The 22,668-nt window shown below is 42.3% G+C and overlaps 1 protein-coding gene across 3 annotated transcripts in view; it reads right to left on the reverse strand.

Moving 5' to 3' along the window:
• Positions 1 to 22,205, reverse strand: part of glra2 (glycine receptor, alpha 2) — a 232,714-nt gene extending 210,509 nt beyond the window's left edge. For 2 of the 3 annotated variants that reach the window (XM_039743593.1, XM_039743594.1), the window contains exons 1-2: positions 21,664 to 22,205; positions 19,097 to 19,233 (exon numbers count right to left, since the gene is read on the reverse strand). In XM_039743593.1, coding sequence (XP_039599527.1) covers positions 19,097 to 19,233; positions 21,664 to 21,731 — 205 coding nt within the window. In that variant the 5' untranslated portion in view covers positions 21,732 to 22,205. Of the gene's footprint in view, positions 1 to 19,096; positions 19,234 to 21,663 lie in introns of those variants that run through there. The other variant, XM_039743595.1, reaches the window with a different exon arrangement.
• Positions 22,206 to 22,668: the final 463 nt, after the last annotated feature.

Below are 22,668 nucleotides of genomic sequence, written 5' to 3' on the forward strand. Positions count from 1 at the left end.
TATATACAGTATATATATAAATATAAATATAAACTGCTCAAAAAATTAAAGGAACACTGAAAACACATCAGATCTCAATGGGAAAAAAATCCTGCTGGATATTTATACTGATTGACTGGGAAATGTGTTAGAAACTAAAAGGATGCCACATCGTTTGATGGAATTGGAAATTATCAAACTACAGAGGGCTGAATTCAAAGACACCCTGACAAAGTGAAAAAATGATGCGGCAGGCTAGTTCATTTTGCAGCAACTCCAAATCGTACCCAGTAGTTTGCATGACTCCCACATGCTTGTATGCATGCCTGACAACGTCGTTTGGTGGCATGCTCCTAATGAGACAACGGATGGTGCCCTGGGGGAGCCTTTCTCAGATCTGGACCAGGGCATCACTGAGCTCCTGGTCAATGTGAGGTGCAACCTGGCAGCGTCGGTTGGACTGAAACATAATGTCACAGCGCTGTTTTATTGGCTTTAGGTCAGGTGAGCATGGGGTGCCAGTCAATGGTATTAATTCCTTCATCCTCCAGGAACTACCTGCATACTCTCGCCACATGAGGCCGGGCATTGTCGTGCGCCAGGAGGAACCCAGGACCCACTGCACCAGCATAGGGTCGGACAAGGGGTCCAAGGAATTCATCCCAATACCTAATGACAGTCAAGGTGTCATTGTCTAGCCTGTAGAGGTCTGTGTGTCCCTCCATGGATATGCCTCCCCAGACCATCACTGGCTCACCACCAAACTGGTCATGCTGAATGATGTCACAGGCAGCATAACGTTCTCCACGGCTTCTCATGACGATATTATGTCACATTTTTTGTTACGCTTTAAATCTGGCTTATTTTAAAACCTACATATATATGTTTGGTATCATTTTTTTAAGAATTTATCGAACTTTAATGTGATGTTGTTAGATTTTCAGATTCATATTTCGTTTTTAAATTAAAAACAAAAAAATATCAAGAACTCACGTCCCGTGAGACGGAACTTAACCAAGAGTGCCAAGAAATGTAACCAAAGAGTAGGACAGCTGTTGTACAGGCTTTTAAATGTTCAAAGCGCCACACGAGATGCTGATCATGTAACACAGCAGCAGCAGCAAAGCAGCAGCTGATCAAGCAAAGAGGAGGTAAAAAATACTGTATTTGTTTCCCTTTGCATCACCATTTAAGAGGGGGTTTCGGAGGAGTGACCGCATCTCCTTGAGGTGCATTCAGCCCCACTCTTCACAACGTGAGCGGCAGACTGGCTGCAACTGGGGTTAGGTGCCAAAGCCGCCAGGGAGGCTTGCTTCAGTTAATGTTCACAACACACACCAGACAGGCTGGTTTGAGTATTTCTGTAACTCCAACTACCCTGGGATTTTCACACCCAGTAGTCTCCAGCGTTTACTCAGATTGGAACAAAAAACAAACTAACAAAAAAACAGATAAAAAGTATCCAGTGAGGGGCGGTTCTGTGAATGGAAACCCCTTGTTGATGAGACAGGTCAGAGGAGAATGACCAGACGTTTTTGAACTGACAGAAAGACTACTGTTACTCAGATAAGAACTGTGGTGAGCAGAAAAGCATCTCAGAATAAACAGCATGTTGAAAACTTAAGGAAATATGTAGTGGCAAAGTTGGCACCAGACTACACAGTGGGCATCTTGTAGTTCAGGACCGACCAGGATCAGATTTGAGAGAAGTCAGTCATGGAGACACAAATACAAAAAGGTTTTATTTTCTAAAACAAAAGTGGGTTTTATTTATAGGTGCACAAAAAAAATATAATGTCCCAATCAAAAAGTGAATGATATTTACAGTGAATTTTGCTAGTCCCAAAATGTAAAATAAAGACAGCAGTGTATATACACAAAACTGTAGTCTTCCAAAAGAAAGAAAACAATTAGGAAGAAACTACACAAAACAAAGTCCAAAGAATCCCAAAAAATATTTACAAGACAAAACAGTGTGTATACAAGAAAACCAAAGTGCACCACAAACACAAAATCTATGTACAGTAGATCATTGCAAAGTCGCGGTTCACGGCCTCAGTCATTCGCGGATTTTTCCTTAGAACCTAACTAATAATTGTTAGCGGAAACCAAAAATATCCTTCAAAATTTTTAAGGCTTTTTTCATGACAATACTGCACTGTAGCGAGAACAGGAAGCAGCTGTAGAGAAAACCGTGACTTGGGATGGATAAAGTAGCCAATAGAATTTGAAACTGCAATTCCCAGCAGTCCCTGTAGTGGCTCTGATTGGTCTTCTGCTCAGGGTGCTGGGGCTGTTGAGGTCAAAGGATGTCAATGCGCCTTTTTGAAAAGGGGGCCGATGACCAAAAGCAAAAAAAAATAAAAGTTTTTGTAATTTGTGTTTGAAGTTCCTGTCTCTCTGTCTACCTTCTGTTGGGTTACCTGTACTTATTCGTTTTGTACTGGATCGTTTCGTGGTTGGGGTCTGGATTGTCTGCCGTCTGTCTGTGTACATGAGGACTATAAATGGATTCATGGCCATCCTGCAAAGAAAGGAGCGCTCCTGAACCCATCCACCTATCTTCACCATTTCAGAAACTACCGGTAGGACTATCTGTACATTCCCATTCAACATTCAAATCTCTGCACTATCTATTTTCATCATTACATTTCATCCGTTGCCATTTTTCATGAACTTTTTCATGACTCACTGTGTGTGCTTTGTTGTATTTAATATGTAATCGCCATAAGGGGAACAGGGGCCGTATCGTTGTTTTCTTATTTCATTTGTTTTCATTACATTCTTTATTTGCTGTTTGATTACTGGCTTGTTTTGTTTTTGTCTCTGTTTGTGAGTGCGTGTGCTTGGGTCAAGGCTGGGTGCTTCCCTGGAATCTCCACCATAAAAATAAATAACTCAACGTCTTCTCGATTGCGGCTTCTTGCGCAATACTATGCTTAATTAAAAGCCTGAACAGTACCTGTCCTTTTTGACTGATTGCTTTATTTCTCTCTCCTCCCCCAGAAATTCTCTCCTGTTGGGGGTTGCGCTCCCCTATGATGTTTGTCTAATGTTTAATCGATAACTAACTGCATACTGAGCTGCTTTTACTTCTGAAAGAGACATGTTTGTTTGAAGTGTCTGAATAAAGTTTCTGTCTCTACAATCTCCTGTGTTTCTGTGCAATTCTGTGACCCAAGCGACACCCTGCACTATTGAAGCCTCACTGTGGGATTGAGCCGCTGCACTAGACTAGCCTGCAAGCGTCAGCGCTTACCTCTGTGTGCTTGTGTGCAGCCAGTTTAAGCGCAGTTGGCTCAGTGATTTACAGTTGCATCTTGTATGTATTGTTCCAGTAGTTTTTTAAATAGTTTTTACAGTTCATTGGCAGTGCGTAAAATAATCAGTGTTGCAGTAATTGTGATGCTCTTTGAAAAAAAATGTGATCCATTAAAAATTCACTTTTTCTTTGTTAATTGTGCAGCAAAAACATATTTGGCGTCCAGAGATGCATTAACCCCCAAGTATGTGGCAGTTTAAGGGTTAAAGCCCCAAGATGCCCCAGAAACGTGCTGCACCTTCTAAGGCTTCTGGCAATGAAAATGTGCTTGCATGAATTACAGTACATATAGTGGTAACATCTGTATTTTACATTTTAGCACTGCAGGAGACATAGCAGTACAATATACGGGTTTACCTTTACATTCTTTATTTTTAGGTAATGTATTAAGCTGAATTTGAAATTAAATTAAAGAGCTTTGGGGGCATATTTAGGGTTTAAAGTGTGAAAATAGGCATTTTTTAACCACATCCAAAATTCAAGGTTTTTCACAATTCGTGGGAGCTCTAGGAATGTAACCCCATGAATTTTGGGGGTGTACTGTAAATAATCCCACCAAAAAAAATACAATAACTAGGAGATATCCATACTTATACAAAAGAAAAGACTATATATGCAAGTAAGGCACAAGCCACTGTTTGGTATACTAAAAGAAACTGCTATACCAACTACACTATCCACCGCACTGAGTCTAAAAATGACCCCTAGAGGCAAGAAGTGCCTCTTATGCTGGTGGAACAAATCTTGCAGCCCATCCAGCAACACGCTGCTCTCTTCCACCTATAGAGGCTGACGCAGGTGCATTCTGCAAAGGTGCTATGCTCAACCCCTGCAAGGCAGCTATTAAATAGGCAAGTGGCCTCGAGTTTGCTCGAGCTTGAGTTCATCGCGATGCGCTCATTTTGGACAGTTCAATACGTTCTATGAAAGTAAATTACTTTTTCTTGGGGATCCCCTTCTCAGACTAACACATGCATGCATGGAATTAGCTAAACTAAAACGTTCCGCACTTTTCTCTTTGCTAATGGCAGGGGACAGGGAGGCACTCACCTTTATGATGGGGTTCGCACAGAATCCTACAGTAGGCCCGACCTGTTGCCAGTGCCACACCACACTTAGGCAAAATTAAAATCCTCACAGAATCTCACCCCTGCACTTCAGCAATTAAAATAGGTAAGTGCTTTAACTTTTTATTTCTTGTAAGTTGTCTTTACACTATTCTTAGACCTCTTTCTATTTTTTATTTAAAGTGGTAATGCCTGGCAGGCAGGTTACCACACTGTAACAATAGAAGACCATGTTGGGTTCCATTCTTGTCAACCAAGAACAGCAAGCTGAGGCTGCAGGGGACACAGGGTCAGCAAAACTGAACTGTTGAAGACTGAAAAAATGTAGCCTGGTTTATTGAATTTAGCTCCAGGATGTAGTGCTGTAATATTGAGGGGAATGTTTTTAGGCACAATTCGGGTCTTTTAATATGAATCAATCATTGCTTGAATGTCATGGCCTATCTGAATATCGTTGCTGACTGGGTGCATCCCTTCAGGGCCACAATTCACCCATCTTCTAATGGCTACTTCCATCATGATCATGCACCATGTCCACAGTTGTCCCAAACTGGTTTCATAGTCTTATCGGAGGTTGGAGTCTATTCTTACTGCACTAAGAGCTAGGCAAGGCGCTATTTCCACAACACACCTACTGTACATGTATGCCTTTACCCAGCCCAACTGGGTCAATTTAGAGTTGCCAATAAACTGTAAAAATGTTTGTTATACATACTTAGCTATGCTACGTTGGCCCCTAATGTGGTTGTGTGTTTGCATGTGTGTGTGTGTGTTCACCCTGCAATGGACAGCTGCCCCATCCAAGGAATGGCTCTAGCTTCTTCACAGCCCTGCTCTGGAGAAGCAGGCATAAAAGATGGATGGATGAATGATAATAAGTATATAATTATGAACTGATAATAATTAAATAAGTAATTAAATGGCAGGGATTAAGAAATGAGTGACTTTATTAATGGGTAATTAACAAATAATATTTTAAATAATACGTATACAATAGACCGGACCACTTGAGCAGCTGTTTAATATCTTGTCGATAAATATCCTTGTAAAACATTTCAGACACCCATTTCCTAAGCTCCTTGTTAAGGTTCAAGATGCAGGGTGGTTTCAGGCAGTTGTTTTATATTAGGAAATATGTGGTGGTTAATAGTATGGTCACAGTACATGTGGCATAGTATTGATCTACCCTGGATTTACTTTGCTTGTTGCAATATTCAGCATAGTAATCAATATGCTGTAAAACTGGTACTGCTTTTAAACTGAAAGCTTGAGACAGAAAAGTCACTGCTAATGAAGTGAAAAGCCTATAATTTATAACATCTTCTGTATGGAAACACTTTCTGGCGACAGATAATCATTTTTGGTTTTATACAATAATGTTGCATGATGGTTTTTTTTTTTTGCAAAGCTGAAGAAAATGGCTGAATGAAACTCTAGCCACAGGGACTTTTAATCGGGTTCAGATTTAAATTTGGCTGCTCTTTTACAGTGCTTTTAAGGCAAAGCCCCCAAAGTCATATGCTGGATTACTCCAGTGGATTTGTAAAGTCTGCGTTGGACTGGCACCCTGCCTGGGGTTTGTTTTCTGCCTTGCGCCCTGTGTTGGCTGGGATTGGCTCCAGCAGACCCCCGTGACCCTGTAGTTTGGATATAGTGGGTTGGATAATGGAAGGATGGATGGTTTCATAAAGTATTCAGACCCTTTCATTTTCTGCACACTTTATTGTGCTGTAGATTTTATTTTAAATTAATACATGTACACTTTTGCATCAATCTGCACTCAATAACTGACTATGACAAAGTGATAACATGTTTTAGAAAGGTTTGCAAATATATTCAAAACTAGCTCCGCCCAAATAGTATTGAAACAAATCAGTACAAAAATTTTGAAAAATGTAATTCTGGCCAAGCAGAAGGTAGGTACGCTCCAATATCAAACACTGGCACTGTATCTGATCGTGTTCAGCTCTCTCTGATGGGATAGAGAAAAGCATTGTGCCAGGCGGCCGGGTCCCATGCCTGGCCAGGACGCCCCTTCTACACATGTTCCAGGGGAGCAATCATGGACTGCTCAATACCTTCCCCGGGACACTTGGTGGAAGCTTCCCTGGCTGAGGATGGTGTCTCAGTTTCCCTTAGGGCTTCATGGGAGATGGAGTTCTCCGCAGCCCTGTTGGGATCTAGGGGGGCCGCCAGGGGGTGCTGCATGGGTCCCTGAGCCGGCCTGGACAACTCTACAACCCCGCACTGAGGTGCAATCAGAAGCAGGTGATCAAGCACCTAGAGCAATTCTGGGTGGACTATAAAAAGGGCTGGCAACCACCACTCAGGGCCAGAATCGGAAGGAAGAGAATGAGGTTACCAAGGAGGAGTGGTGGTGCCAAACGGGAGTGTATTTGTGCTTTGTGTTACTGTGCTTGGGACTGTGTTATGCCTGTGGGGTTCACGGGGAAGACGTGCCCCACAGGTGAAGAAAAATAAACTTTTGTGTTCTTTATACACGTGCATCAGTTTGAATCTGTGCCGGGTCGGGCGCCTATCTAGCGTCCAGTTCACAATATATATATATAGTGTGGTACCCGGCCGGGGCTGGAGCCTGGCCGGGACGCTCAGGAGGACCGGAGGAGGGCTTGTGCCTCCTCCAGACCGCGAGGGGGCATCCGCCCTGGTAATGTTGGGGGCCTCGGGTAAAGGGCTTGGAAGCCCAGCCCTGTAGGGACCCGTGGCCACCGCCAGGCGGCGCCCCGGTGCCTGAATATCCCGGGAGCCCAGCACTTCCGCCACACCAGGAAGTGCTGGGGGGGAAGACAACAGGGGACACCCGGACAGCTTCGAGGCGCAGCGGCACTTCCGCCACACTGGGGCGTGTCTGTGGAGGAGTGCCGGGAAGCAGCTGGAGCCCATCCGGGTTCCTATTTAAGGGGCCGCCTCCCTCCAGTCATTGGCGGAAGTCGGGTGGCAGAGAGACGGAGCTGGAGAGAGGACTGGAGACGGCCAGGAGAGAGAGGCATTGCGACTGTGAGGCCTGGATTTTGGCGGAATGGTGCAAGAGGCACTAGGGAGTGCACGTGACTGATTGGACATATTGTATATAATAAACGGTGTGTGGTGGAGCCAACGATGTCCGTCTGTCTGTGTCGGGTTCAAGTTCACAATGGCGCCCAACGTGGGGTGATCCGTCTGGTGTAAGACGGGGACCCCCAAATTATAAATATTTTGTGGATGGCCCGGCGCAGCAGCGGACCCCACACACTCGCCGCGGGAGCGGCCCGTGCACAACCCCACGGGAGCGGTTTACCCCAGGGACCACCACCGGATCGCAGAATGGCCATCCCCGGGTGCGGAGGAAGGAGAATGGGCGTCGCCAGAGTGCAGCGGGCTCCGAGAGTCACGCTATCGCGAAGGACGGCCCAGCTGGTGTGGCGACAAAGAAGGCCACATCGAGGCAGGGGCCTCGGAGTGATGGGAACCGGGAGGTGAGTGCCCTGCCCTGCAGTAATCGGCCCTTCGGGGGCAGACCTACCTTACTTTTTACAGGGAGGGACGACCCGGATTCGCGTCGGTGGCAGGAGCACGCCGGTCCACGGGCTGTTGGCAGCGCGACGGCGGCAGCAGCAGTGGAGGCTGCGAGATCGGAGCCGCTGCAGCTCGAAAACGCGCAGCAGCAGCTGCAAAGCTGCCAGGAGGCACGCCACCGCATCCAGAAAGGGGGAGAGAAGATGGCTGCGGGCCAGATGTCCCTTCTGCTGACAGGCACGGGATTGGCCGGTGTGTCTTGTGTGCCCGCCAATGACGGTACAGAGGCGGGACTAAGGAACGCCAGTCTCGTGCCAAGTAGAGACCCGATTGGGCCAGAGGGAATGGCCCACAGGAGGCAGACGACGAGTGGGGCTGATCGACAGGTAAGCCCACCGACGTCTGTCTCCTTGTTTTTGCCAGCGGCTCTACGCGAGCCGGAGGAGTTCCTTCGGCCCGCAGAGTCGCCTCTTTTACAGTTGCTGGGTGCTCTTGTCGTCCGGTTGGAGCAGCTGAAGGGGAAGGTGGTCGCGTCAGGAGAGACGCCGTGTGAGACGGAGGATCGGTGCGACGCTGGAGCCTTTGGCCAACAGGACACCGCGGGGAAGGTAGGTTATCCCGTCCCCGTAAAGCATAAGGGGGGATTTGCCGAACACGACCGTGACTGTGTTAAGGAAGACCGGCATCGAGTAGGCGATTTCCCAACAGCGGACGCGGCAGTGCAGATGGCTGGCGGAGCGAGGAGAGCGAGCAGGCAGGGGCTGGCAGGACAGGGGCTGATGAGTGCCCAGGGTCCTAGCGCCCTGCGCTCCAAGCCCGCGGCAGTCTCCTGTCGCTCTGCAGGGACGCAGACGGGGCTGGATTTGAGCTGTCACCATGCTCAGACCCAGACCGTCAAGGCGTCCAAGAGGAGAAGGAGGAACCAAGGGGTGAATGCCGGTTCCTCCGATAGGATGGGGTGTCTCGCTGGGTGCGAGCGTCCGGTGAAGGGCCGTCCTCTGTGGGGGCAGTGGGAAAACCCTGGGTGGCTGGATGAGCCGCCCGCGAGAGCGGTCCCGCTGAGAGCAAGAGGATGGGCATGGAACCTGCGGCGGAGGAGCCAGTCAGGCAAGTTACGGGCTGTCAGTTGGGGGGGTGAGCACTGCCGGTACGAAGACCGACTGGACGCTCGGGGTGAGTGTCCTGGCAGTGCTTCTGGTCCTCCCTTTTCTCTTTTTACAGGCCCGAAGCCCCGACGAGCACTGGAGCTGACGTCGTTTGGGACCTGCCCTCCTGGAACGGGCCGCACCGTGGGAGGGTTCCCTGCCGGGAGGCCGATGGTGCCCCGGCTGGTGGGGACGGCGGTGACGAGAGCGGCGCAGACCAAAGGGGCGCGTTGGCGTTGGAGGGGGTGCCGAAATAAGATGTCCCAGGGTGCCGTGTTGGACCCTGGGGCCATAGTAGGACCCTCTCTGGGGACGTGCTGCCCTTTCGGGAAGTGGATCCAAGTATGTTGCCTTTCACGATTTTTGAGGCCGCTATGCTCGTCTCAACACTCAGATCTTTAAATGGTTTTATAGCCTTTCCCTAATCAATGCTTCTCCACAATTTGATCAGTTCCTTAAACTTCATGACGTAGTTTTTGTCCTGACATGCAGTGTGAATTGTGGGAACTTATGCAGCATACACAGGTACAGTATGTGTCTTTTTAAACAATATCCAGTCAGTTCAGTTTGCTACAAGTGGACATCAATCAAGTTCAAGACGCAACTCAAGGGAAACTGAAACAAGCAGGAATGACCACAATTTGAATTTTGAGAGACACTACAAAAGGCTTGAATACTGATATGAATGAAAATTTCTGTTTTTGAATTTTTAATAAATTTGCAAATCTTTCTGAAGACATATTTTTACTTTGTTAGCATGGGCTATTGACTGAGATTGATGGGCAAAATTGGTGAAATTATCCATTTAAAATTAAATTAGCAACACCGTAAAGTTGGCAGAAAGTGAAGAGGACTGACTATTGATAAATCTATTATAATTTCTAGAAAAACAATTAAAAAAAATTATCATATACAGCATGTATACAGTAGAACATGTCAGGGAATATGTTGTAAAGATGATTTGCAGAAGTGTTTTGTTTCCCAGCATGTTCAACAAACTAAACCAATGGCAGAAAAATAATTATAAAACGAGTGGGCTCTAATGGATTGTCTAATACTTACATTTGTATGCCCTTGATTGCATGTAAGTTCATGTTCTAGAGTGCAGTATACTACCACATGAGAAGTTACATAAACCAGCTAGATTCTGTGGGGTTTAAAAGTTGTTTAGTGGTGGAAAGTAAGGAATATTTCTGCCTATGGATTACTAAACAGCCAAAATCTCGGTCTCTTTCCTCACTCAGCATCCATTATCGCCCCAATGTTCCAAGGCACCACTCATTCAAGATCAGTGTCATGGAATAGAAGTCCCAAGCATTAAAGAGGTCCAAAGCACCCAAATCCCAGCAAGTCCCAAAAGCACTTCCAAAAATGGCCACTAGAGGGGGATATCAAACACCAGCTACTATTAAGGGCAAACACTGAATCTTTATAAAATAAAAAGGTTTATTTCATAAAAAGCTCTGTATAATATATGAAGCTTCGTAGAGTTCACCAAGCTAAAAGGAGTCTCAGCAAGGGTAACCAAGGTCCCAAAACAGAAATCCAATGTAAGGACAAAAACAGGTTTAAAACCCACTAATTCACAAAAAGCACAAAATAAAGCACAAGAAGTCGCCAACACCAGAGTGCATTCACAATGAACCACTGTGAACTTTGGAAGGCGCTCCCGATTTATAGGGCAGAAGGCAGTTCATGGTGGTGATTGGCAGGTTGCCCCATCTCTTGGGGACCACCCACAAAACACACATAAATATAGCAAAGACAACTGATATGCATAAACAAAACCTATACATAAAGAATCATGTACATGATCAACATAAATTAAAGAATCAAAAATTTACAAAAGAGACACAAATCATGAAATTTAACACTGTCAAAGACATGACAATCAGAGGTAATGCTATGGGTTTCTGCACTCACTTTCCCACTGTATGCCAATCCAACCCAGGATTCTACCAGAGGTTTGCCATCAGCCACATACTCAGACTACTCGTGTAGTGCTTGCAGGCAAGTGTTCACCAGCTCCTTTCCATTGCCCATGGAGAAATTGGCTGCAGATTAGATTAAAGTGAATGTGCTAACGGTGTGAACTTTCCGTTCTGATGTTTTTACAAAGCAAAACTTGAGAGTTTCACTGCAAATTCAATTGAACACGGATCATTTTCCACACTAAAAAATAACTGCAAGCAGCTAAAAAGTGTTAATCAAAAGAATATTTGGGTTGGTTCTCCCTGTAGACGTGTTGCAGAAAGCTGGAATCATCCAAGAATGATTGCTCCTTAAGTTGTTTCTTGAAGCATTCCACAGGCTGCAGCATTTGCTGGTCGAAGTGAATGAAGCTGCTCATCCATCAGCGGGTGGACACATGGATACACATTTTCCTTTGGGACTATTAAGATTCCTGCTATGTCAGATCAGAGTACAGAAGGATGGAACAATCCAAAGAAAGATGACCTGACAAAGGTGGAGCACTTATTGAATGAGAGAGTCAATCTGAAAGTGAGTCCACTGCTGGACTGGTTGACCAAGGCATGTTTTCATATAAAGATATCAAACCAGCTGTCAGAAAAGACCCAACAAAATGGAATGCAGGGGTTGGAATGTTCTTGTTTTATAGAAATGAGCTCTAAGGGGCATTATCTTAATTATTTATTGAATACTGCAGGAGTAGTTTAAGTCAGGTCTTGACATTTAGGTGAGCTCACCCCAGACATTTTTAAGGGGAGAATGGGGCAGGACAGGGTGCTTACCAAGTGGGCTTATATGAAAGGCTGCAATGATCTATTCTATTATTTCTTTAAGCAAATTAATGTTAATTTCAATTAAACTTATTAAAAGAAACTATTTGCCTAACCTCTGTGACCTCACTTGTGTTTTTACGTGGCAGACTGGTGTGGTCTTTACAGATTATTTACTTCTGCATTGCTCTACTCCTTAAAAGTAAGCAGAAGGCTCAGCATTATGTTCAGCACTTTACATTCTGGATGGCACCATGGTGCTGTGGTAGCACTGCTGCCTCTCAGTTAGGTGACCAGGATTTGTGTCTCAGGTCCTCCCAGTTTCTCCCTGTGTCTACGTGAGTTTCCTTCCAGTGGTCCCACAGCCCAAAGACGTGCAGGTTAAGGTGGACTGGTGATAGGAAACTGAGCCTAGTGTGGGGTTAGTGTGTGTGTGTGTGCCATGTGATACCCTGGCACCCTGTCCAGGGTTTGTTTCTGCCTTGTGCCCTATGCTAGGTGGGATATGATGCAGCAGACCCCCACAACCCTGTTCAGGACTAAGTGGATTAGAAAATGACTGACTGGCTTTCCATTCTGTCGCCAGTGCCTGCTTGGAATACATGCCTAGCAGATCAATGTAGGCAAAGCACAGAGCAGCACCAACCTGTTACTGTGCGGAGCTAATGCAGTCGACGGGCATATTCTGCCATGCAGGCTGAACTAACAAATCAACAGCTCTTAAAATACCAAAATTAGCAAGCAAGGCTTGAAAGTTTATTTTGACAGCACTGTTGCAGAAAGACATGGTGGTGGAGTGGGTAGCATTGCTGCCTCACAGTTAGGAGACACGGGTTGACCCTGCGTGGAGTTTGTATGTTCTCCCCGAGTCTGCGTGGGATTCCTCCCACAGTCCAAAGACATGCAGGTTAGGTGGATTGGCGATTCTAAATTGTGCTTGGTGTGTGTGTCCTGTGGTGGGTTGGTGCCCTGCCCAGGACTGGTTCCTGCCTTGCGCCCTGTGTTGGCTGGGATTGGCTCCAGCAGACCCCCATGACCCTGTGTTCGTATTCAACAGGTTGGAAAATGGATGGATGGATGTTGCCTGAAAGATATACTTTAAAGATACAATGATAAATATAACAGTTGACAAACCTGACCCATTTTTTATGTTTTTTCTAACAATCTTAACAAAAATAACTGTGTGCCAATTTTTAATAGGGCTGCCTCTGCATAAGCTTGATAGCCAACGCACACAGCTAAAACAGAAATGTCACCTACTACAAAAAAATGTCTGAAAGATACTTCTATTGTTATATTAAAGTTTAAAACAATTAAAATACTGGAAATTGAGCATTTAAACTTTTAAAAATTTTGTGAATTTCCCCTTGGGATTAATAAAGTATCTATCTATCTATCTATCTATCTATCTATCTATCTATCTATCTATCTATCTATCTTAACGTTAATAGCGACCTCCAATATTTCCACATATTTCCCTTTTATGGGAACTCAAGCTGTGAGGCTTGGCATTATTTCACCTCTCCCTGAAATGGATAAGTAGATCAGAAATGGAATAAACTGATTGATATAAGAGATATCTGCACTGTAATCGCAATGATGTACAGAAAAGTAGTTGCACTGTAGTTTAAGTAATTTTATATGCTACTTAAAACAAATCCTTTCCATCATACCTGTGTAAAAAGTATAAAATGCTGTGTGGTAAGACGATGGCAGCTGACACTCACCCCATACATCTGACTGAAGTATTCTTCCAAAGCGCCTTACAAGTTCAGCATTGTTTTACAGTTGGGGCCAGGGTGGGTTAAGTGATTCCATACAGCGAGCCAAAGCTTGACATTCAGCCTGCCAGCTTGTGGGTCACAATCCAGCGCCTCAAGCCTTGTATAAGAAAACGTGTCAAATTCGTACTTTGATGGGCAGCCTTTTGTCTTAGCAGAAAACTGATCCTAAATTCACAGTTTTCTAGATTATTAGATGTTGCTTACTAGAACACTTTACAAATAAATGTACGTTTTTTCCCAGATTTTTCTCTTCTTTTAAATATATGTACTGTTCCCACCTCAGAACTAGCATGTTAAGCTTTTGAAACTTTGACTTATATTTGTTTCCCTGCACAATAAAAGAGTGAGAGAATGTTTGGGCCTTCAAATGTTTCTTCATCAGACTTCAAAATGGCTTTCCATATTATCAAAACCATTATGGAAAGCCTGAAGATGTCAAAGCAAATGAAAATCCATGGATGTCTGTTTACAGCAGGGGTCCCCAACTCCCCAGTGCCTGCAGGTTTTCATTCTAACCCTTTTCTTTTTTCTAAATTGGTGACCAGTTTTTGCTGCTAATTAAATCCTTTTCCTTTCATTTTAATTGACTTGTTTTTTAAGATTTGTTCCCCTGAATTTCTTTATTGTTCCTTTCAATTGCTTCTTTTCTTTCCTTAAACAGAAATGAAATGTGAAGTAAGTGAGCCAACAGAAGACCAGCTGAGCCAGGGCCTAAAACTCCAACCAATTTTACTCCAATGAGTTGCTTAATGAAGCACCGAGTCTTGTTAATTAAACCCATTCTTTAATTCCATGGCTTGTTGCTGCTCTCATTGTGCAATAGAAGACATTTCTAAAATTGTTGATTTTCTCTTTTCTAAGAGCACTGTTAAAATGTTTTGGGGATCTGAGCAGATCAACATTCCTGAGACCTTCACATTTCTTTATATTCAGGTATTGCATGATAAACTCATTATTGTTAGTTGTTTTGGGCATCTAATTAAGGAACAAGAAACAATTAAGGGGTCGGAGTCTTCAAGAGCAAGTCAAATTCAATGAATTCAAAAAGAGTTAATTAGGAGCAAAAAGAGGTCACTAATTAAGAAAAGGGATAGAATGAAAACCTGCAGCCACTTTGGCCCACCAGAACGGGAGTTGGGGACCTCTGGTTTACAGTTTATGAAGAAGAAATACGAGAGTGGTCAAGATAGGCAAGTCCTTTAGCAGAAATCAGCTCATAATAATGAAGAAATGTTTTTTAACAAGAGTGATAGGCACAATTTAAATAGTTCTAATGGCAGAGAATGGTAACAGATGAACAACACCTTTTACTAAGAGTACACAAACATTACAAAAATCACAGAGTTACTGACGGAACTGAAAAAAACCAGAAACGTAAAATGCTGACAATGTTTGAAAAGGAATCAATTCAGAGAGAACATCAACGAAATAACAGAAAAGAAGAAAATGGAAACAATGCAAGATGATGATTAGAAGATCAGTGAGATGTAATACTAGAAGAAGCAATTGTGTCTGGGATTTAAGATTAGTAGAGAAAGTAAACCACATATTCCCTCAGAAACAAACATCTGCAAGATAGTGAATGTCAAAGTCAGCCAAACCCAAATTAAAATTACATTGTATGGACAAACATATGGGGACACCCTTCAAAATTATTGAGATTAGGGGTTTCAGCCACACCCATTGGGAACAGTTGCATAAAATCAGGCGTACAGCCATGAAGCCTCCATTGAAAAACCACTAGCAGTAGACCAGGTTACACTGAAGAGCGCTGGGACTTTAAATATCATACGATGCCACCATGGGCGTTTCACAAGTCAGTACGTGAAATTTCTGCTCTGCCCTGGCCAATTGGAAGTGCCCTTATTAGGAAGCAGAATTGTCCAGGAGCAACAGCAGCGCAGCATCAAACTCAAAGAGTGGGGATGCCGCCGAGTGCTGATGTGTAAACTAAAACTCCCGAGTTCTACACTTCCTCTTGCAGCAACCTCAGCACATCAGCACTGGCGGTCTGATGGACAATTCTGAGTTTGGCAAATACCAGGAGAACGTTATCTTCTGGACTGCATAGTGCCTACTGTAAAGCTTGCTGGAAGGGAAATAATGGTCTTGGCCTGTTTTTTAGGGTTTAGACTGGGACCCTTAAGTCCAGTGAAGGGTACTGTTAACCCCTTAAACTCAACCCGTTCCATGTCTGTTTTCAGCTCTTTGATTTGACTGGCTATAACTTCATCATGCTTCACTCAATTTTCATGTTCTATTCCTCATTCACAATCTGCACACCTGAAAAATAAGTTATATTGTGCTCATATGTTGCAGCAAAATAAGCTGCACATTTCAGTAACATTTTTGCAAAAAAAATGGAATTTAAATACTATTTTTATTTCCATAGGTGTTGGAATAAGCTTCCAAACACTATAAAAGTGTCAGTGAATATGTCTCGAAAACCCACAAAAATTGTTATGAAATATGTACAAGTAAAATTTCTAGTTTTACTGTTTTGAAGCAGTATGAAAATGAGGATTTTTTTCGTTCCTTTTACTTAATTCAAATAAGTGTCCATAGTATACATATTCATTATTAAAAACCTATTGCCTATGTATTATTTATCAAATATACAGTATACACATGCAAATACTGTTTAATACTAAATACTGTTTAATTTGTGATATATATATATGTGTATATATATATATATATATATATATATATATATATATATATATACAGTGCATCCAGAAAGTATTCACAGCGCATCACTTTTTCCATGTTTTGTTACTTAACAGCCTTATTCCAAAATGGATTACATTCATTTTTTTCCTCAGAATTCTACACACAACACTCCATAATGACAACGTGAAAAAAGTGTACTGAGGTTTTTGCAAATGTATTAAAAATAACAAAACTGAGACAGCACATGTACATAAGTATTCACAGCCTTTGCCATGAAGCTCCAAATTGAGCTCAGGTGCATCCTGTTTCCCCTGATCATCCTTGAGATGTTTCTGCAGCTTAATTGGAGTCCACCTGTGGTAAATATAGGTGATTGGACATGATTTGGAAAGGCACACACCTGTCTATATAAGGTCCCACAGTTGACAGTTCATGTCAGAGCACAAACCAAGCATGACGTCAAAGGAATTGTCTGTAGACCTCCGAGACAGGATTGTCTCGAGGCACAAATCTCAGGAAGGTTACAGAAAAATGTCTGCTGCTTTGAAGGTCCCATTGAGCACAGTGGCCTCCATCATCCCTAAGTGGAAGAAGTTCGAAACCACCAGGTCTCTTCCTAGAGCTGGTCGGCCATCTAAACTGAGCGAGTGGGGGAGAAGGGCCTTAGTCAGGGAGGTGACCAAGAACCCAATGGTCACTCTATCAGAGCTCCAGAGGTCCTCAGCGGAGAGAGGAGAACCTTCCAGAAGGACAACCATCTCTGCAGCAATCCACCAATCAGGCCTGTATGGTAGAGTGGCCAGACGGAAGCCACTCCTTAGTAAAAGGCACATGGCAGCCCGCCTGGAGTTTGCCAAAAGGCACCTGAAGGACTCTCAGACCATGAGAAACAAAATTCTCTAGTCTGATGAGACAAAGATTGAACTCTTTGGTATGAATGCCAGGCGTCACATTTGGTGGAAACCAGGCACCGCTCATCACCAGGCCAATACCATCCCTACAGTGACCATGGTGGTGGCAGCATCATGCTGTGGGGATGTTTTTCAGCATCAGGAACTGGGAGACTAATCAGGATAAAGGGAAAGATGGCTGCAGCAATGTACAGGGACATCCTGGATGAAAATCTGCTCCAGAGCGCTCTTGACCTCAGACTGGGGTGACGGTTCATCTTTCAACAGGACAACGACCCTAAGCACACAGCCAAGATATCAAAGGAGTGGCTTCAGGACAACTCTGTGAATGTCCTTGAGTGGCCCAGCCAGAGCCCTGACTTGAATCTGCTTGAACATCTCTGAAGAGATCTTAAAATGGCTGTGCACCGACACTTCCCATCCAACCTGATGGAGCTTGAGAGGTGCTGCAAAGAGGAATGGGCGAAACTGGCCAAGGATAGGTGTGCCAAGCTTGTGGCATCATATTCAAAAAGACTTGAGGCTGTAATTGCTGCCAAAGGTACATCGACAAAGTATTGAGCAAAGGCTGTGAATACTTATGTAAATGTGATTTCTCAGTTTTTTTATTTTTAATAAATTTGTAAAAACCTGAAGTAAACTTTTTTCAAGTTGTCATTATGGGGTGTTGTGTGTAGAATTCTGAGGAAAAAAATGAATTTAATCAATTTTGGAATAAGGCTATAACATAACAAAATGTGGAAAAAGTGATGCGCTGTGAATACTTTCCGGATGCACTGTATATACAGTATATATGGCACATTTTTTTCAAATTGAAGGGGTCTAACTAAGTTCTAAATCCATTATATATATAAGATATGTGAAGAGCTTGGTAATGGTCACCCTAAAAAAAAATCAAAAATTAAAACAGAAAAGCCTTATTTAAGGCCTTCATTTTCTTTATGTAATTGTAATGCCTGGCACACCTTGGGCAGCAGGCCATTCCGTTGCTCTCTAGGCATTCTCATCACCGCAGTTTACATTTACTAGAAAGAAAGTCTGCTTTCCTTTAAGGCAACAACAAGTACAACAGTGAACTCCAGATGGTAAGCCTTTCACATATTGTATGCAAATATCTTACAGGGTAAACAATACGAATGCAGTAAATGAAGTGGAAATTGTTATATTTTAACACATGGAACAGATTTTATTCAAAATAGTGTTAAGCTATTAATGGCATTCATTTTGATTAAGACCTTATATGAGACCAAAAACTATTTTAGAACATTCCTTTATGGTCATATTCATACAAATAAACAAGCACATACAAAGCAAAGATGAAGAACATGTTTATCTTTAAATATATTATTTCCATTTTTAAAGCATAGTTTACATTTATATTAAAAGGTAATTAAGTATATTTTTATTCCATCAAGTAGAAATACAATCAAACAATTGTCTTATGACTTAATAGCGATCATCTGTATGTACTGTATATCAATGACTTTATCATGTTTGGAAGTAACTGCATTAGGTAACATGTTCACTAATCCAAAAGTAAAAGTTATATAATATTGATTTGTCTTAAAACTGCATGTCCAAGTAACCTTTGGTGACACTAGTTTTTCAGAAAACTATGGGACATTTGCCCTTACTAGTATTATAAGGAGTATATAATGGTTTAGCTTAAGAATGCTTTGCAACTTTTCTTAAAGTTTACTACAAGAACTTAATTACTTATTTCCTAAGCCTGCACAAATACGGAGCACTGTCTGTATCATAGTTTAACGTATTAAGAGTAACAAGTAAAAGAACAAGCAGCAAACAGATACATTAAACACGAAAATGCAATATTACAGTAAAGACAACCATGTGCATTGTTAGTATACTTTCTGTTGAAGTTATTCTTGGTGCTGCAGGGTCTACTTTGTCCAGCCTTTAAGAATAAAATAATAAAATCGTTATGCTTTCCTGCGTACCTTTAAAATTGGGACGAATTCTTGCATCATATCCTGATGTTTTTCCCATTAATTTGTCCAAAAAATCAGAAGGAGACATTGTCAGTGAAGAGCTTTTTGATGACGATCTGAAATCATGCTCCTTAGCAACAGCTCCTCTGCAAGAAAAGGACACGTTCTTGTAATAGCTGCCCAGTAGCATCTTAGATATCTCTTACATTTATATATGTATAATATAGGTCTGAAATAAATAAATAAGGCTACCATATGTTCTACTTTACAAATAACAGCAAATTAGGGGTTTTCAGAGCCTCTCAGCGAAGTAGCATGTGTGAAAAGTAAGAGACATTTTGAAACTGTGCTTTTGAAGAACTGACGGCTGCCGCCTGCGCACTCCCGGTGAAAGCTCTGCCGCTAATTACGCGCACTGCTCCGAATGGATTGCTGGATTTCTGCCACTATCTGCTTGTTTTCATTTCAAAAGAACCAAATTCGTTTTGTTGTTACTAAGAGACAAGAATATAATGACTTAAAGTTGCGCTAGCGTCGAGACAAATGTGCTAGAAGGCTTTTAGTCATTTAGTAAAGAAGATGACTAATAATATGGGCTGTTCTAGCTGTCTTGAAATTCTATGATTCATTTTTGTTTTCGTTGCCGTTAACTACATGAAGAATCACCAGGTTTGTCTGTTATAACCCCATGTAATAGATGTTTCAGTACAATAATAATCCTATTACGAAAGTTATAGAACATGTCTACGTACAAGATATGTTATTTAATGTGACATGGAGATAAGTTCTTATTCTCGCTATTGATACAAATTTGTATTTTTTTTTCTTATTCTATCCTTAATGGCTATTGCGTGGTCACATTTTTCCAACGCCTGCAGTCTGCAGCAGATTATTAACGGATTCCGGACTAATACGCCCAAGATGGTCTGAGTGATAATGAACGTCATCACTTGTAAACTATATAACGTATATACGGAAATACTTTTAGAGTACAAAAGATATACAGATCTGTGTCTGTAAAGCTTGTTAAAACATTTAATTGACGTGCATGGAATTGAACTGCGCACTGAGAAACACCTGAATTGTCCGCCCATTTTCTGGATGCGCCTTCTTCCAGTCAGAGTGTCCCCTGTGCAGACCGCTATTACCACCGCGTTCATTTTCTGTTGTTAGTACTTATAATTATTTGTCTGTGGCGACTCAGAGTATTTGAGATTCATTTCTTTTGTTTGTTTTCCAGTTTAAGCACGGGCAGGTGAAGAGGCTCGCTCCGGGTCATGCAGCGTCATTACTGGGATTTGAACCTCCAGTGTCTGAGGTCCAATGTCCAAAGCTTTAACCACTACGCTTGCTCAGCCAGACTGACTGTAGTGGGTAGAAACCAAAGTCAACGAAGGCAACGCATCAAAACACACCAGGAATATTCAGTTTCATAAATTGGGCAGTGACATACGATTGGCAGCCTCTGTTCGTTTCACAGCCTGGGGTACTTTTGGAGTGGAGTTTGTTTGTTCTCCCTGTGTTTGCACGCCTTTGAACCCTTCTTTTGATTACGATGTCCTCAGGTGATCATGGATATACAGTTATTAGGCTATAAACTACCTGGTGTGAATATGTATGCCCTTCCATAGCCTGGCAACACTTCCCATCCCAATCAGTGGGTACAACGCACTGTACTGGATCTGGACCTGCATCTAGAAGTATATGTAATGTGTTATTATAAAGAGATCATTCTTAGTATTCGATTTACTTTGAACTGTATCACGTAACTATTAATTACTATTCAGCAAGAGTGACGCTGTTTATGTAAGTTCGCTTTTTAACTTTTCATGCTGATCACAAATTTTTACCGGAGCTTTTTAAAAGCGTCAGCGTACTGTATACATACATTTGTCTATACTGTGTTAAGGTACAAGATAATAAAATGAGGCAAATTGCCGTCTTGTACACGTGAGATGTCAAAAAGGTAGTAAATACAAGCAACACCAAAAAGCCGATCAAGGTGTTAATGAAATGCTTCCTTTTAAATAACCTTTATTCCAATCTTAGTTTAACACAAATAACTATTCTGCAGCTACACTTGGGAATAATTAAATACGCCTTCTCAGGTCAGTCTATCGCAAGCATGTAACATGTTGAACACAATTTCGTAAAAAAATAAATATTTAAATAAAGACAATATTGATATATTTTATTATCTGTACTTTTCTTTCCTTCCTTCATATCCTATTAAGCCGCCATTGACATTTAAAGAATAAACTCGCCATGCTATCAAAATGCTCCATAAATACGTCGTTAATCTTCAACTTCATGAACCATTAATCGATCTTTTATTTCACCAACATCATACAGAACTAGATGCCCTTCTGCCTGGTCAGCCTACAGGTGTCAATAGCAGTCATTTCAAACAACACAATGAAAGCCAATGAAATGACAGTCGATCCTAAAGATCTGCTTGTAAATAACGTAAACATTTATTTCATCCATGCGCGCGTTCTCCCTCTCACTCTCGCACATCCCCTGCCCCCCACTGTCGTCCTTTTTTTGTAAGTGTAACAACTTTAAGATCTACGTACCTGAAGTTGTTTGTCTCAAGAAAACACGCAAAAAAGGTAGTCAAGATTTTAACAAATGGTCGATTCATTCTTCTCAATTGCCGTGGCTAGGCACGCACTTTTTGTTTAAATATTCCATGGACAAGAGTTAGCGAAATGTTAGTCCCTCTTTTTAACATTGCCCCCCTTTCAATCCGCTAAATATATATACATATATATATATATAAAAAGAAAATACAAATAAAAAAAAATCATCCCATATATTTTTCAATCCTTGGGATCATACTTAGATCCAGATCCACTTTCCACCGTTTTGGGAAGAGACTGTTCTCAGAACGGCATGCTTTAGTTCCCAACACGAACACCTTTACTAAAAGGAAAACGGTCCCAATTGTATTTCTTGAGGGTGATCAGCCATCAGCAGTCTTCCACTTAAAAGACATTGTTATTGATTACTCTTCCTTCTGAAAACAAGCAGCCGTTGCAAAAGATGCACATCTACTGTCGGAATGAGAGACGTGCTCTCTCTCTGCGCGGCTGACTAATTTCAGCACTTGGACAGATCCTACTCAGGCTTGATGCGCAGGCGCACGAGTGGGCAGTGACGGCGATGTGACAGGATTTCGAATAGAGCAGAAAATAAAGGCAATGATTGCAAAATAGCAGACTTTTGCGCTTTTAATTTCCTCCATCGCATAAATACGCCTGTATTTTGTATTTGCAGGAAGAGCATCAGCACCTCAAAGCCCTCTGGTTTTCTTCATCGTGATTGATTAGGCATAAACACGCAACCATAAATCATTACAGTCTCCTAGCATCCGTGCACTTTTGGCATTTATTTTAAACAAAAGGGATTAGAATGGAAGTGTAAAAGTAAGAACAGTTTATTAATAGCTAAAATGATGGTATAACCTTTATTTAATAACACTAGGAATCCAGTTGAACTATAAAAAAATAAATCATTGCACTAACTGAATGTTTTCTTACTATTATATAAAGCACAAAGTAAGAAATGTTTCATTTGGA

Source organism: Polypterus senegalus, chromosome 2, assembly GCF_016835505.1.
Source record: "Polypterus senegalus isolate Bchr_013 chromosome 2, ASM1683550v1, whole genome shotgun sequence".
NCBI lineage: Eukaryota > Metazoa > Chordata > Cladistia > Polypteriformes > Polypteridae > Polypterus > Polypterus senegalus.